Source organism: Tubulanus polymorphus, chromosome 10 (assembly GCF_964204645.1).
Source record: "Tubulanus polymorphus chromosome 10, tnTubPoly1.2, whole genome shotgun sequence".
In the NCBI taxonomy this organism is placed as follows: Eukaryota; Metazoa; Nemertea; class Palaeonemertea; order Tubulaniformes; family Tubulanidae; genus Tubulanus; species Tubulanus polymorphus.
The window spans coordinates 3,145,294-3,163,525 of NC_134034.1; the positions used below are offsets into that span (position 1 = coordinate 3,145,294).

General features: G+C 39.9%; 1 protein-coding gene across 2 annotated transcripts in view; it reads right to left on the minus strand.

Annotated features, from left to right (window-relative positions):
- Positions 1-9,360: 9,360 nt before the first annotated feature.
- The window catches only part of LOC141912006 (uncharacterized), a 29,774-nt gene continuing 20,902 nt past the window's right edge, over positions 9,361-18,232 (minus strand). For both annotated transcript variants that reach the window (XM_074803160.1, XM_074803159.1), the window contains 2 exons: positions 9,983-10,090; positions 9,361-9,757 (listed from right to left, as the gene is read on the minus strand). In XM_074803160.1, the coding sequence (XP_074659261.1) occupies positions 9,639-9,757; positions 9,983-10,090 (227 nt within the window). In that variant the 3' untranslated portion in view covers positions 9,361-9,638. The remainder of the gene's footprint in view (positions 9,758-9,982; positions 10,091-18,232) is intronic.

Sequence of the window (18,232 nt, forward strand, 5' to 3'; positions counted from 1 at the left end):
GTGACGATCATCAGAGCAGACTCGACTATAGTGTTTCCTCGTTACACAGGACCAGATACTTCTTACTTGGGACGAAATTCTATATTTGCTATATCCGAAGAATAGTTGTATCCGAGTTCGTTGTAACGAGGTTGCACTGTGTGTGCGTGGTATTCAGTGTACTCACTAGATGTATGAATAATTTCAGCTTTATCAAAATCAAATCGATGATTGGTGCTCCAACCATGACTGGCTACGCCTTTATTTATACCAGTAAGTTTTTGGACTATATTTTTTTTCAATCGGGAGCCGAACCGGGAACCAGGAACCGGGAGCCAGCTTCACGGGGGTTAGATTTTATATACATCGCAGTCTAGGTTAAGGTTTGGCTTGATTACCTTTGACCAATACACGACTAATTTTATGCTCATAATGATTCGTTTATCCAATAAGGGGAGAGTGACGAAACTTTTCTAAAACAAGTACAAACGGGACTATCCTCAATGTTGGGGTGTAGATATTCTACTATTGACGGGTTTACCTGCAGTTTCAATCCAATCATCATTATGAGCGCTTCCAGTGAATACGCCTGTTTCAGAAGTTTCGTGGCGAATAATCTTTTGATAGCCATCATCTCCTGTTCCGTGTTTATGCTCAGAAGATGTCCCGCGTATTTGTGTCTACAGTAAATTTCAGCATTCTCCCAATTCAGACGTTCATCGCTGATGTATTTCACGCACGAAATTCCCGAATACATAAATCCAACGTGATTACAATGAACAGCGTCAAAGTGTTTCGTCTCCAACACATGTTGTAAAATATATTGTATTTGAAATTTAGGGATAGTATTTTTTATTTCGAAATACAAGTAATCATCCATTAAACTATGAAATACGAGCTCTTTTACTGCGTTATTCCCACATATTTTGGTTTGACGTTGGTTCGCAATGCCTCTCCCATACATTTCCTGAATGAAGAAGATTGGATCATTTTTGCTAAAGATGTTCGTTGCACAACTTATCGAATCTATTACTTTGATGATGAATCTGTAGTATTGAAAATGCCCTTTTTGCGGGGCGTTAGTCGTAAATTTATAATATAAAGACACTGTTGTACGCCCTGCCAATGCCGGATAGTTTGGTGATTGAACGAGTCCACATCTGTTCACTGGTGCAATTGTAATACCAATACTATTAAAATCTAATTTGTCATCATGTTTTTTCGATACTAGACATTTATGGCGCAGTTGGACAAATAGTGGACGCCACCAGAAGCCGACCCCACTACCCGTTATTACCGTGTTTAACACGATAGCATCTTTGAGATATTTGGTATCTATTCTCCAAAACCGGCGACAGGAATATGACCGATCAAGAGAGCAACGGTCGATTTGATATTCGTGTTCCGATGATACATAGATATTCCCGAAATGAAGGCGTCGGTTTTCGGGTGTAATCACGAGACAGCGTGATGTCGTATTGACCTGCCGTTCCCCCTCCTTTAAGACGTATCCATCACAGTCAGTAGGACGAAATACGAGATAAGACCTCCTATCGACCGTTAGTGGACCGTAAAAGTTATAAGCGTACGCTACTACAGTAACCGGTCCGCCTGATGTAATCAGGCTGACGACGGATCGACCGTAGTACGAACCAGGACAATACGGACCATAGCGTCTAGCCGTGAAATTACCGCCGTCAAATATGTAAAATCCAGCCCGTTCGCAGTTCTCCGACAAAACTGTTAGTTCCATATTCTCTTCACGAACATCAACTTTCGTTCTGAACGGTAATGTATTTGCGCGATATATGGAGGATTTCTTTGGAAACACTTTGTATGATGCCATGTACTCAGTTTTCTTTTGATTATATATCTACAAAAATTAATATTTCATAGTTCGATTAACGTATTTTCGGAATGTTCAATCATAATTATCAATTTTAATTTATACTCACTCGAAGATTAGTGACGTGTACATCTTCTGCCGATAGCGAATTCACTTTAAATCGTATCGCTTTTGCTAACGGGGTTTCTCGCGTCATTAAAGCGCACAGTATTACGAGAAATCCATCGGATTTCACATTCAGCGATTCCAGGTAGTTGTAAGCGAGTAAAACGTCAGTTCCTACGACACGTAACCCTTCTAGTTTATAGACACCAATGACGTCACCGGATGTGACGAGATCACGTGTCCAGTTGAAGACGACGTACTGTAACACCTGCACTGTGATAGACCAGCAGTGTAAGTGTTTTGATCGAGTTATTACGTGTAAACTGTTGACATCGGGAACGAGCACTCCAGACTCGCGATTAAAGATCTGAATCAGCGGATTAGAGACGTTCCAATCTGATATTCTGTACGGCTTAACTGAAAGTTGTGACTTGAATTGCAGCTGACGATAAAGAACAGAGATGTGGGCTTGGTTCGTTTTAGTATAAAATGACAAGGGTGGATGTCCGGTTTGCTCTGGTATAAGTGCCATAGGTTTGCTGCTGGCGTTCCATCCATCGTAGATTTTAACTGTCGCCGCTTGATCGGCCTCTGGTGTGAGTTTAAAACTTATCATGGTGAAAGTCAGATTCATGGCATTTGGCATTCCGATCCATTCCAGAAACATCTGGCAATTCTCCAGACGACTAATTGCGTAATTATATCCTTTCGATGTTTGGATTTCCTTAATTTTGATATCATATTTTCGGCAGCTGTGACTAATTTTCAACTGACTTCGTTCGAAACGATAAAGGATATAAACTCTACTGCCTCGCAGACCTTCGTCGTTACTACTGAACATCAACGACATCGAATCGTGACGGCGGATTTCATGTTTTCCATTACCACACAATCTGTTATCAGACTCGTAGACGACATAGTTATCACTACAGAATATCGACGGCTCGATGTCGTAGTATGCTCGGACGCGGAAAGTTCCCGGTAAAGAGCTGTCGATGAACCAACGACATTCAACACCGCGCGTTAACGACGGATAATTCGGCGAAACGATGTAACCGGACGTAGAATCTACGGGGTGCCACGTGTTGTTACAAGACGAACGGACCGTCACAGACGATTCATCGGTAGAGTCTGCGCGTGCGATGCGAACTTGACAGACGATAAGTGACGCTATAAACAGCGCTCTCAGCCACTGCTCCATACCGAACAACATCATCACGATACAATGAACGAAATTGCTCAACGATTCTCAAGTTCTCAGAATTCCATTGCAGTTCGGTTTTCCGATGTTGAGAGACCAAAAACTAACGCAAACTATAAATCATTCGCTTCCCTCGACAACTTCAGAATACATTAACAACATTTTGCAGCCACTAATAATTAGTTGCAAGCGATATTCCGCATGGGCCATCATCAAAATATTCCGAGATCCTTAAATTACACAGATAACGAGCTTCCCAGTTATTTCCATAGTAGCGATTTCTGGTTTCACGTTTCCACGCGTCGTCATGTCGACGTCCAAATAATAACATTTCAAAATCGCTCATTAAAATAATTTTTGCTTCGCCCAGGTTAACCTGATGTTAATTTTTTATATGATATTTTATCATTCTTGCTGATGTCTATAAAACGCATTAACCTTACGCATTGGTCTTACGTCTGATCTTACAGGTTTTACAGGCGCGCGTTCGAACGACGTTATTTAGACCTGCCTGAATTTGGCGTAATCCAATTTTGACCTGACCAAACGTTCGCACTTGTAAAATGTCCGTTCCAAATTGGCCCGGTTCAAAGAGCGAGTCAGGCCCGTTTCAAATTTTAAAACGAGCTAATTCTGTCAGCGTGGACAGAAACTGGTACCGGGTTAGTTCGTAATCGTTCTCCGCAGTATTTGGCATTTGTCTAATGAAAGGGCGGGGTGGTAGGTAAGAAAGTATTCGACGGTTAATCTAACTGAGACGTCAAAGTATTGAAATTTTCAGATAATCCCTTCGTGACCACAGAATCCGGTCCTTTTGTCGGATGGACTATTATACATAGTCTTTGCCATGATCAATCAGCTTCAGGTAAAATCTCCTGTGACCCTGGGTCTCACTGAAATCGCAACTTTACGGAAGCCCCTAGGTGACATACGAGATAATTATTTCATAATTTCGACTTTTTATGTCGAAATTCGACATAAGTCATCGACATGATTAACTCGAAATTCGACATGATATGTCGAATTGCGACATAATAAGTCGAAATTGTGAAAATATCATCTCGTATGTCACCCAGGGGCTTCCGTACAACTTAACTTGCAGGCCATTCTATTTTCCAAGGCGTGCAGGGATGTTGATTGTGGCCGAGGATTTTGTCTCAGCAATTAACCTGTTATATATGGTGGCTGATTCGGACCATACTAAAAAAATTTTTTGTACGGCTAGAGCAACGATAAAAAAATTTTTACAGTGGCCCTTTTTTGGTTTTCTCGCGCGAGAATTCAAAACTTTTGGTTTTCTCGCGTGAGAAAACCAAAAGTTTTGAGTTCTCGCGCAGGAAAACAAAATGGGCCATTGTAGAAAAATTTTCAAACTAAAATGTTTAGTTTTCTCGTGCGAGAAAACCGAACGTTTTGAATTCTCGCGCGAGAAAACCAAACTTGTTGAATTCTCGCGCGAGAAAACCAAAATTTTTTGAATTCTCGCGTGAGATACCAAAATTTTTTGAATTCTCGCGCGAGAAAACCAAACTTTTTGAATTCTCGCGCGAGGAAACCAAAAGTTTTGAATTTTCGCGTGAGAAAGCCAAAAAACGGGCCAATGTGAAAAAGTTTTTATCGGTGCTTTAGCCGTACAGAAAATTTTTTTAGTATGGCCCGAATCAGCCACCATAGTTATCCATATAGTTTTTCAACTGAAGCATATTAATATAGTAATCGTTTATCATCTACGATGTATGAAATGTACATTCCGAATGGAAAGACCAGACATGAGAAACCCTGGAAATAAGAAGCATGATATTCATGACTCTAACATTAAGATGCATGAAAAATAAGCAACCAGTTATCTCCATCCGGTGATTGCACACCTATAGAACCCCAAGATCCATCGCGTATAGCATCTATTCGTCTTTACTTAGTTCATTGAAACTTATTGATATTCATTACATTTGTTACATTTGTTTCTAACTTACCAAGTTCCCTGGGCCTGGCTTTATACTGTTTTTTGCTGGCTGCACAAGATGGTAATAAGACAAATGCCGTTGCCCAGAAAACTTCGCCTAACTTGGACCTACCTAATCACCGACACCAGGTTGAAAGTGAAATGCACTTTGTAATAGAATGTCCGTGCTACGACGAATTTCGCTTAGACCTATACTCGCATCGCAAATTAGTCATGACAACTTTCGGCAAGAAATTTACTCACTGATTATCAAATAAAAAACACCTTGGAAACTTCTTGATTCGAGCATGGTTTAAGAGAAATTCCATCGTCAATATCAGTTTAGAATCACTTTTTTGTATCCTATACAATTTTTTGTATATATTAATGATCACATTTGCAAGACTTGTTAATGTAAATGCTATGTTAAAGTGATTTGTAAGCCATACATGGCTCGGTACGCTGGATCCTCTTACACGTAAATTCATGTATGTATTATGTCGTACATGTCACTATAATACAAAAATACGATACAATACAAAAATTCATTTTTCCGAGGTAAGCGAAAGTCCGAGCTTACGATAGGAACACGCAAAGTGCTTTCTAGAAAATTCACTACATTGGGATTTAGTTTCCTGGCTAGGAAAGATGAACCAGGGATTTGGCTTTTTGTTGAAATTTTTCTACCTCGTGTTGTAAAAATGTGGATTTTCTTATTCGTAATTCAGAAATATGTTGTATTCCTTTCTCATGTCCGCAGGACGCTACCGCGATATCATTCTTACGAGAACCTAGCAGCAGTAAGTCTTATGCCGTACACAACCGTGGAACCTCGTTACAGCGAACTCGACGGGACCGGAAAATATGTTCGTTATAACCGATAGTTCGCTCTATCCAAAATGAAATCAATCAAATTACTTGGGACGAAATTCTTTATCCGATGAATCGTTGTATCGGGGTCCGTTATAACGAGGTCCCACTGTATAGGCCAACTGATAATTCACTGGGTCTTAAAAAATGGAAAATAGAAACAAAATTCGATTGAACAAATTAAGCTAAATTAATTTTGTCAATGTGTCAAATCCGTGTCCTCAAACCAAAAAACGTAGCTCAGATCGTTTTGATACATTGGTACATATATGTTTGTAATATTTTAGGATGTAATATTTCGTGATCTTTAGGGACGATATTTTTCTTGCGATACTGACATATAGCCCATGTACTATATATTATTTGTTACATCATTTCATCCCATGATTCATCTTCATTTCACCTCCTCATACATTTCATGTGGAGAGTTGAACCGTCGGTCAGTTTACCATATCGGGTAAGGAAATCCGATCCCGACGGTGAGATTCTCTACTTCCATCATTTTAGAATATAGTAGTATCCCTCCCTCGATCATCGCCATTCGTACCAGTCGGTTATAATAAACCTTACATATATTCAAATTCACGAGTGGACGTTTTTTATTTTACGGAACCAGGCAGATATTTCACGGACATTATAAGATCACTTCTGAGCTATTCCCATATATCAATACCATCGATATACCCTCTCCACCCGACTCAACACTACGTTTTAGTGTCTATTTTAGCGTTCAAACTAGAATATATAACGCAGTTTTATATTTCACTGAAACCTTCAATTTCTAGCAGGGTTTTGTCACTATGATATGTATAGAAATAATCATAGACGTGCGCTTTCCCGAGCCGCAGTGTTCAGCCGTCTGAGGACGGACTCAGTGTCGTCTGCGTTCTGATAATGACATGAATGAGTCGACTGAAGTTACCTCACTGGAACCTGCGAACAACTTCACTACAGCCGCCACTTACACGATCACAACTCATCGTCAGGTCTACTCGCCCGGTGACGCGTTTTTTCGATTCATTTTATACATTAACAATGGAAACCAACACATCAGACACCTACTTCTGTTTCCAATGGGAAATTTCTTCAATACCGTGACTATAGTTTTACTGATAAAATGTCGGAGGTGTCAGTCGGTTCGTTACACGTTCCCCTATCTGATGGCTATTGCGATCACTGATCAAACTATCATCACATATCACATGATTCTCGATTTCGCCCGAAATGTGATCGATTTCCTCTACAGAATTGGATTAAACAGGTGTTTTATATTTTACATGTCACTAACAGACGTCAAAAGACGATGTCCATATATTTATTATTTCTATTACTATTTTCAATATATGCCGAGAAGGTTGATTCCTTTCTGTTACGTCACAAGTCTGCTCTACCGTCCGGCCATTGCCGTATCAAACTACACAGTTTTAGTGATCGTTATGGAACGATTTATTTCGATTCGTTTTCCGTTCTTTCACTTACGCACTTCACCGTTAAACGGCGTAAACTGGCGATAGCTGCCGTCGTTTTGTGGGCTTACGTTTTACAAGTACGTAGGCTTATTACACAAAGTGCCGTAAGTCTCCGGCAACGTAGAAGATACAGACACAATGAAACCATTTACGAATGGAGATGTGACCGTCCTGATTTTATTTCAAATAAAATTCCGGCATTTCTAAAACCATTTGCCGAAGAGGTCTTACCGTGTTTTCCCATAATTATGCTATCAGTAATAACTGCTGTGACGCGTAATAAAAGATCAGATCTGAGAGCGTCGAGAAGAACAGATCGCCATCAATCTTCAGCCAGTAAAACTCTTCTTGCTCTTGTCATAATGTTCGTAGTGCTTGTTTTGCCCGAAGAATTATGCACATTCGTCGATTATCTATACTCATTTCTATTTAGGGTTTTTAAGACTGCTGGTAAACGGTCCGCTTACTCGAACACACACGACGTACTTAGACACACGGTCATAGCGAGAGAGTCACTTCAAATATTCCGACAATCAGCTTTCTGCGTTAACTTTTTCATTTACATAGGAACAATTCCAGTTTTCCGAAAACAATTTATGCACTTGTTCACCAGTTTGAAAAAAAGAAGTTAAACGAACGAATCTAAAACAGAACATAAATGAACCTGAAGATATAACGAGAAACGAACTTAGAAGTTCAGGTGATAACACCCGCACTGACTGGAAAGAGGATGGAAAAAAGTAATCGCTAGAATAACAATAAAGGGTTTTCTGCTACCTTGTATAAAAACCCATCTTCACCCGGTAAGGGACTCGAGCCCCCTACGCCAAAGCTGTTCCCCGAATTTGCCGGAGTATTTCCGTTACGCCGTTGCCGTCTAGTGAGTACACAATCGAGTTGCAACGTCCGGAGGAAAGTGGACGTATTTCCCGACAAAATACAAACAGATACAATGCCCATCTACGGTTCGGCTTCTAAAATAGAAGCTCGAAAACGAATCCAACACGAATCCAATCCTTTTTCGAAATTGGTTTCGTTTGGCCGAAGGGTCGTCATCGCGATGGGGTGGGTATGGGGAATGGATATGTTCTCTTGTGCCTTGGAATTCAGACCCCACACTTTATTCCTGATATGTAAAGGATTCGAACCCATTTCTGCTTCAGTCTTGCTAGGATGGCAAAAATTGAATCACCCATCAACCTCGACGGAAAGGAGGTTTCGGACTCTCTAAGTCATGTGACCATGATTGGAGGCAAACGGATTCTCCGCCCTGAGAAGAAAGTACACCCCACGGTTGGTAAAGGGACGTGAACATTTTGAAAACATAACAAGGTCATTTACAATATATACAAATACAGTTTACTACATGTATTACGATTGCGATTACGATTACGATTACGATTATATTAACACTCCAACTCCAACCTTTTCCATGGTATATGGAGCAAAACTATTACACATGTATATACAAATATTTACAAAAAAAAAAATATATATATATATATATATATATATATATATATATATATATATATATATATATATATATATATATATATATATATATATATATATATATATATATATATATATATATATATATATATATATATATATATATATGTATAAATCAACTATTTACAATACATATTTATACTATTGGAGGTATCTATACATCATCTAAGCCGGTTTTAATGAATTTAACCAATTGGACCATTGGGTTTTTTCAAAATATCAAATGTATTAAAGGTATTCAAATTCAAATAGTTTATGCGGGGTTCATCAAGTGAGATACAGTCAAACAGAAAATGGGATTCATCACCTTAAGTATTACAAGTGAGGATAATTCTATCAGCTCTGTCTAAATGAAGGTTTGAAAATTTGTTCAAATATAAGGTAAAATCCAGGTAAAATATAGGACCCGACCTTAAATTCAAATAAACCCAGTTACTAAGTCTTCACCAAGTTCTATTATATGCTTCTCTAGCCTAATATCATTTTAATATTGCCTAAAGTTAGTGTATATCGGACCGCACTGTACACTAGCGACACCTGGCGAATAATGGTGGAATACCGCTTGCCACAGTAGCGTTGTCAGTACACCATTTCAACTGGTTTTGAATAATTCACGTACTTCACGGAAATTGCCGGAAATTCCCGATTGAACTCGTCGCGAATCCTAGTTTAAAACTGTATAAACCGAATTCCGGCACGATCCGCCACAAATCACGTGACCGTTACCGAGGCAACCTTGGTTACATTCGGAATCGGGCGCGCGACCTTGGTTGCCGTAGAAATTTCCGCAATAACATTCATCATATTCTGTACTGCCGCGTAGTAGTAACCTGGATGATATTTAAAAAAAAAAAACAATCAAAACAAAACATTTAAGGCACAATTACGATAAAATATTGAAAATTTCATTCAAAATTAATCAATATAGTTAGCTGCACTAATGATTCTAACATTCAATCACGTTCCATCTCTTTCTAAATATCAGCCAGTCGATCTTCATATTGGCCGTAACACGTTGCTTCCATATACGGCCAATATGACGTAACAAAGCGTACCTTTTTGCCCGCAGCTTTTTCTGCAGAAGTCCGGGTGTTGCGGGGTTTGGCGTCCGGTTGTGAAGGTGAAATCTCTGGTATTACAGTCGCGATAGCAGCCTCGATAAACTGTGGAAACAATCATGAATGCGGATTATTATATCACAATCAACAGTTCCACAGTAAGCGGACTTTTGCGAGGTTGTCATCTACTAAGCGAGTGGTACCTCTAATTTCGCGATTACAATTACAATTACAATTACAATTACAATTACAATTACAATTACAATTACAATTACAATTACAATTACAATTACAATTACAATTATAATGCCGCAGTAGACCGGCTGCGCAGGTACATGCGCAGCTTTGCCGCACGAAAACTTGCGGCACCAATCAGATTGCTCCTCGTATAATCGCCGAGGTAAATTTCACGGAAGAACCATAAATGGGAAAACCCGGGCTAAAATGAAACGGGATATCTGATTGGCTGATATTATTACATCATCTGAGGTGCGCGTGTAGCTGCGCACTCGGTCTAGTGCGGCAGGGTTTCGTACCGTGGCAATCTCGACGCCAACAGGTTCGAATCCCTGCCGGGGGAGAATATACATACAGAAATGCTTAGTTTTGTACTTGTATTATATATAGTTCTATGAAAATAAATCAATATCAATATCAATATATCACATTAGATGCGGGAGCACTCATTTCATTTTGACCAGATTCCCGTCGCTGAATTTCCCGACGCGGTGATGAGAAACACGGTTTTATTTTTAAATGGCCTAAAATGGATTTTTCTCTGGAATGAATAGCCTTTTTTTTAGAAAAAAAAGAAGTAAATATTGCATTTCACGCTGCAGTAAAAATAAAATATGATTTGACGCACACACCGCGCATCAATAATTGCGACAAATTACATCATTTATAATTCAGCAGATATCGGAAAACAATGACAATGAAAATCGGGGAACAGTTTCAGAGTATTCTCTTTGGCGTATAACTGTCGCACGTGATTATGACGTAATTTTAGAGGCTATATGGGAATAGCAGGATCCGCAAGTCAGATGCGATAGAACTAGGTACATAGGCAAATTAAACCCACACAACTGTGAAACTGGGTCCAGAGGCGAATTAAACCCACACAACTGTGAAACTGGATCCAGAGTCAAATTAAACCCACACAACTGTGAAACTGGGTCCAGAGTCAAATTAAACCCACACAACTGTGAAACTGGGTCCAGAGTAAAATTGATTCAAAAGTTCAATTTTGGATACTTTACTGAAATCAAGGGACAGTCAAGCAATTTTAGAGACTGTCCTTGACTGTCAGGGGACAGTAAACCATTTTCAAAGACTGTTCCTGACAATCAGAGGACAGTAAACTATTTTCAGAGACTGTTCCTGACAATCAGGGGACTGAAGTCAGTTGAAAGTTTGATGATAGAGTTTGTTGTTGAAAACTGCAGGCAGATTTGTTTATGCTGCTAGACGCTATGCTGCGATTCATTAATTTGCTTATCGTGAGAATAATGTAAAGAATAGAAAGAATAGAACCAACAATTTTGTAGAACGCAATGTTATCGAATATCAATATGAAAATAGACAATGCAAAGAATCAGGTTGTACATTACGTTATTGGTAAATTTATTGACTAGTCGCGTTTAGTCTGAGAGAACTTCCAGATCGTTGACCGACAAGTAAATCAAACTTATGACTTGTATCTAGAGTCAAATTAAACCCACGGAACTGTGGAACTGGATCCACAGTCATATTAAACACACACAACTGTGGAACTGGATCATAAGTCATTTTAAACCCAAACAACTGTGGAACTGGATCCAATGTCAATTTAAACCGAAACAATTGTGGAACTGAGTTAAGAGTCAAATCTAAAAGAACTCACTTTGAAATATTGTCTATCCAATAAAGGAATTACCTTTGCCGTAAATCATGATCCGGTCACTTGCCGGAGGCGGTGTTCGAATTTTACGGGACGAGTCCTTATAAAGTTCACATGTACCTGAAACAGATCTGTAGCTATCGCAGTTCCGGTCATTGCTACATGTCATTGCGCAATCAATCCAATATCTGACCGGAGCAGACGAGAATTTCACACCCGGGTCTTCATCCGGTTTCAACCGGCGAAAACGGAACGATACATCAGTCGCTTGACCACCGGTCATCGAAGCTGATCGACACATCGCCATAGCGACGAGAAAAACTGTACTCAAACTGGTTTCCATAGTAACTGACGCACCGGTTTGCCTTTTGCGGTTATGTTATAGTAGCTATCACCGTGAGCCGGTACCTGCAGAAATACTGATATCCCGAAAGACGGAGTGCACGCGAGGGAGCTCATCGATTAGAAAATAACAGTACGTAATTGGCGGGTGGAGTCTAGGTATAGCCGTCTAGTGAAGCCGGTTTTCTATCGAGGTCTAACACACCCCAAGGACCTGTTGTGGGTATGGATTCTCCACCAATGTTATAGTCGCGTATATCTACCAGTGTTGTGGATCCGGGTTGGGTTCTCCAACTAGCGTTGTGGTAATGATTCTTTCGACGATGTTGCGAGGGACACTCTCTTAGGTCGGATCTTAGTCCTTGGTCTTGACTTTCTTATAAGGCTCCCGGATATAACTTTCTTAATATAACTTCATTCCCGGAGCTCTCCCTAAAACCTCTTCTCTCCAGCCTCTCTCTAAAGCTTTCTTAAACCCTTTTATATTATTTTATCTTTAGTAACGTGTGCAGGCCCTCTTCCACACATGGCTTGGAATTCATGGCTTGTGACGTATTCATACGTCACAACATTCCTCCCATCCATGTATGGGTGATGACGTATCTGCACACGTCACAATTATCTATAAATACCCTTTTGCACTCACCAGAGCTCATGGCCGCGCCATATTAGGTTTACCTACGTAGACAAATACGTCAGTTCCAGACTTGTTTACTTGTATAACTTCTATTTATGTTTATGTATGACGTACGCATCAACGCAGGTTGTCTGGCGATAACAACACTGGCCATGAACTCCAGCTTCCGTACATTTATCTAAACTACTAAACTATCTGCACAACAGACCTCGCGGAAATAACTCGTAGAATATACCCGGATATAGATGTTAGAAAGACCAACCCAAATGGGGAAAGACCGCTGGACCGTTAACGTGACGTCACGACTGTGTGAGCAGGACGTCGGGTATCAATTCACTGGGATTCGAACCCGAAATAAGACGGACGATATAAGACGATTGATATAAGATATACGTTGTAGGTTAAGGAAATCTATATGCCCTGGTCAGGCGACTGAGAAAACTTACGACAAAATAATGACAGCGTTTTATCAGTTCTAAACGTACTCTAATTACGTATTCGTTGTTACAGATATCTCGGCAATGTTTGAACTTATTACGAAAGTACTGCGTATTTCGAAATGCAACAAGATTAACATAAAGCTATATAAGGTTATTTGTCCTCATAGAAATATTAGACCAAGAGGTGAAAAATCATCTCATTTCAAACTAAAAAAATATCTTTTGTCATTTTAGTTCTTTGAAAATTCAACAGAAGGCGTAAAGCACCGAAATAATGCCTTTTAAAGCTTAGAGAAAACTACAAAACCATCCGGAATGAAAATAATTACTTTATTAAAATACATGTATGATTTGAAAAAGTGTTCATATTACTCGGTGAATTAATTTATTAGGCAACGCAATTATTTCTCTAACGACATTAACGACTTTGCTGATCTATCAGGTCATCGCAATTGCTTCTGAATGATGTTTTGTTTTTCATTTCAAGGCCTATATACCAACCACTAAGGCAGTATTATAGAAAAGCGAATTTAGACTTTTTTCGGGGCTCCTCCTCTGATCTCAAACAACGAGGACAAAAACGTCATTTCTAAATAATTAGCAGGCCTAATGTAATAAATTGAGAAATGTTTTTACACATAGAAACTGCAAAAATATAAATATATGGATAAAGTTGTTTATAACATACCTGGCACCGGGACCATTGGCCATCTGTCATTAATGTTCAGAAACTTTTGCATCATTTTTGACGCCGTAAAAACCGTTATAAAATAGTCTATATACATTGATAACAAGTATGCATTATTCAAAGGATTCTATGTGCACTACGTCACCACTATAAGTGTTTTTAACTACCATTTTCAATTGTGAATTTTGGTGTTTATTTTGTAAATAGATATACTCAATAACTCATATTTTGTATTTGATCGATTTTGATAATTATTTTTGAAAGGTCGTACACTTCGTCATCAATATAGCGGGGCTAGACTGCAAGACGTATTCAAATTCGAAATAACTTTATTACTCTCGCGATATCTTATAATCGACACTCTATTGTCTATCATCCACCAGTATATGTTAATTTTCAAGGCGTGAATAAACTTTCAGTAAGTTCGTTATTTTTCTTGTTTTATCTCAGCGAATTCATTTGTAAGGCAAAGAGCATATTTTGTATGGAATTATGGAAAGTGATTCTTAACCATTTCACTCAATATTGCTGATGCTGATTGTGGATCGTATCTTTAGTTTCAACAGCTGCGAGGATATCAATCGTTTAAAATCGGTTAAACGAAGCCAAAATGAAGGCGGGAGCCAAAACGAAACGGAGAAGGCAACGGGCCGAAGAACGAAAATAATGTCGGAAAATCCTCAAAACAAGAGATAGAACGGATGAGTGTCTGTCACGCGAGGATTGTATATATTCTTTTATATCTTTTATTTCTTTTGTCAGGCCATTGGGCGAATCGTAATGGAATGATTATTCGAGTAATTCTAAAATGGTTATTCGCAAAAGAGTAAAATATTTGAAATGTGAATTTGCCGCATGACGCATTTTAATTTCGTTATTAGGACAATCATCATTTGGAAAGTAATAAAACTGAAAGCCACGGTCTGTGTCGTCTAATGGGATTATTGTCTTTCGGGAAATAAAGATATTGTTCGCGGATACGAACTCGGTGTCGCATATATATAAACATCACATTTCGCTTTAGTGTTTTTAGCGATCGAGATATGGACGCGTTACTACGCCACTTATACTCAGCAATATGGATAGCTTTATTCGGTGTGATTTCAGCCGTCGGCTCCGCGAGGACAATGAAAGTCGGTACGTACACGTGTTACCTTAAATGACCCACAGTTATTCAAAATATTTCTATTTCATTCATATCTCTTATCGGTAAGTGGCATTGCTAAATTTACGTGTATCTTTTCGTTACGTAAGTTATGACTATTATGTTGATGACCATTGGTTAAGTCTTCGCCTAAACCTAGATTTTGTCTAAATGTTTCAACTTCGGTGGCACGTCTCGTCTGTGACTGGCTGCCTAAATCGATCTTCACCGGTTCCGAATTTTGTGTAAAGCTGCAACGGACAGAATTCTAAAAACGGCCAGCGCTCATGTCGAAATATTTCCTCTCGTAGTCTGCCTCGTCACCGATGAATTCGCGAATATGCAAGAGTTGGTCGAGTATTTCTCGAGCGCCATTCGTCGTGCGCGGCTTCAAAACGAAACGGACGCAACCGCTCCGAAAACGTCTCTCGATTTTACGTTCGTCGATTTTCGACCGGAGATGAACAGCGGGATCGGCCTCAACGAAAAATGTGAGTTTGTTTAATGTAAACGCACGAGGTTTCATTAATGAAATAAATATAAACATAGCCACAGAGCAGCAATAACGGGCTTTCTGCCTAATGGTATATAACCTTTTGATATAATTGTTTATTGTCTCGGATTCTAATCTGACTTGAATGGTACCACAACGTCAATGTGTTTGTCATATCACAGTAAAATACCTTACAAATTACGTTTTACACGACGGAGTTCGAACGGTTTCGAATTTGTGGAGAGGAAACCAACCAAATTGTATACTAATGGAATTTGAAGCCAACTATGACTTGCCTTTGTCGGACATAAAAATTAGAATAGTGGTGCTGGAAGTAACGTCATAATTTCTAGAACTTCTCGTAAAAATGTTGCCCTGTGTTACCCCCCCCCCCCCCCGTTGTCGGGTAAAAAAGCACATGGCTCCATAGATATAGTTTGATGGGTTCGAATCCCACCTTTGCCATAATTTACTCTCGTCGGGCCCGGGCCAAATTGGTACGGATTAGGCTCGGGCCAAATTTGGCCCGTGCCTGATTAGAAAGCACGTTCACACCTAAACTATTTACTCGATACTAAACAATGCTCAAACAAAGCGAAGTGGATCATTTCCGGTGCCAGCAATTCAGAAGCAATCATTTGTCTGGTGCTAAAATTTGGCTCGGGTCTGGTCCGGCGTTTTTGGTTGGGCCAAAAATGCTCGTGTGATCGCGGCTTATGGTGATCTATTCCATTTAACTTAACTAACGTAATTTTCAGTGAATACGGTATACATGTTTGGATTCGACGTCGCGATTGGACCATCGATAGCGTATCTCCAAAGAGCGATAGACAATATGCCATATTTTGAGGTCGGGAACGGTTTGTTAACTGGAGGCGACAGTTGCTCGTCGAGAAAACACGTGTATAACGTCCTGCCGACTTTATATCAGATGATGAGCGTCGTTCTCAGATACATTAAAAGTTCACAAGACACAATTTGCCGTCGCTTTGTGATCGTCACACACGATTCAGGTACAATGTACCATTACTATATTCCTCGGGGACCCTTTCAGTCGGGGGAGAAACTTTCCCAGGAACAATGTGGGTAGGGTGAAAATATTTCTCAGGAACCATGTCGGCCGGTGAGCATCTTTCCTAGGAAGCCTGTTGAGTGAGAGTGATCTTTCTTGGGAAGCTTGTCGGGTGGGGGCGATCTTACCTGGGAAGCCAGTCGGATGGGGAGGATCTTTCCTAGGAAACCTGTCGGATGGGGAGGATCTTTTTTGGGAAGCCTTTCGGCCGGGTTAAGGATAAGAGAATTTTTCAGTGGTCCTGAATTTTGATTTTCGTTTTGTTGCTTACGTACATGAGCCACAACGTGAACTTGACGGAGTCATATTACTTAGATTCTTCGTAAATATATATATGTGGCCACTTTTATTATCAACAGAAGTCGGGTACCGGGGTCCCACCGCTAATATCCAAAATAGTAAGCAGGGATTCATTAGTTGTAGCAGTATTTTTTACGATGTTTCAAGCTGTCTTCTACACTGAGGATGTCACAATTGTGAACGGTGAATGGGAGTGACAATGTCTCAAAGATATTGAAGATATGAAAGGCCTACATAGTTAGCCAGCTTTTAAAACGCCAACCAAGAAACGAAGGCCGGGGCGTGCTTTTCATACATTTCTACCAAGAAGCAATACCGATGGCCTGTAATGCGAATTATTTTGCTTTAGATGAACTCGATGATTTTCTGACCGCGTTCAGCTCGTACGTGGCGAGATTTCCGGTCGGCCGTCGCACGCCGTGCATTGAACACTATCCATTCGTTCTGGGTTGGAAGAACCCTTCTCGTAATGGATATATCAGTATTGAAGACGCGCAGCCATTCCTTCACCTGATACGATCACGAGCTCTAGGAGTATCGCATGTGATTGTGTACACAAGAAAGCCTCTTGCATATTTGACGTTCGAGATGGTAGGTATGGTGCTACGTAATTATGACCTTTTCGCTATCAATTCATGATATGAACAATTGGGGGGTCATTGAGGTTTACTTTTCTCATGGACACTTGCATCCAGTTTATGAAACTATTGTGAAATTCATATTTTACAGTCAGCTGCGATCGGCATGGCCACTTATCTTTACCGTTGGCTCCATTTGACATTTGTAAGTTAATGTTCCTCTAAGTCTGCGTAAGGCATTTTTCCACAAGGAAATGGATGGGCGAAGGGAATACAACTTATGCGAAAAACTACGAAACTTATTTACAGTAAAACCTCTCTTAGTGAACCCTCTTTCAATGAACACCTGTCCACATTGAATCAACAGTTTTGCGCGGCGCGGAACCAAAGTTATTATTTAAGTAAGACTGAAGACTAGATTACAGGCATAATATCCCATAAATCCCCATCCTCGCTTGCCAGGGGTTCGGTATCGCTCCCCGAACTCGCTTCCACCAGCCCCCTGGCCTCACGACACGTGATTTCATTACTCGGGCATTAGCGCATGACGCCATGTATCAACTTGCGAGATACTTACTTGTTCGCATACAAGTGATGTGATTGGTAAGACCGGATTCAAATCTAGTAAAGACTCCAACGACTCGCGAAGTCAAGCGGTCCGGGAATGGCTTTAG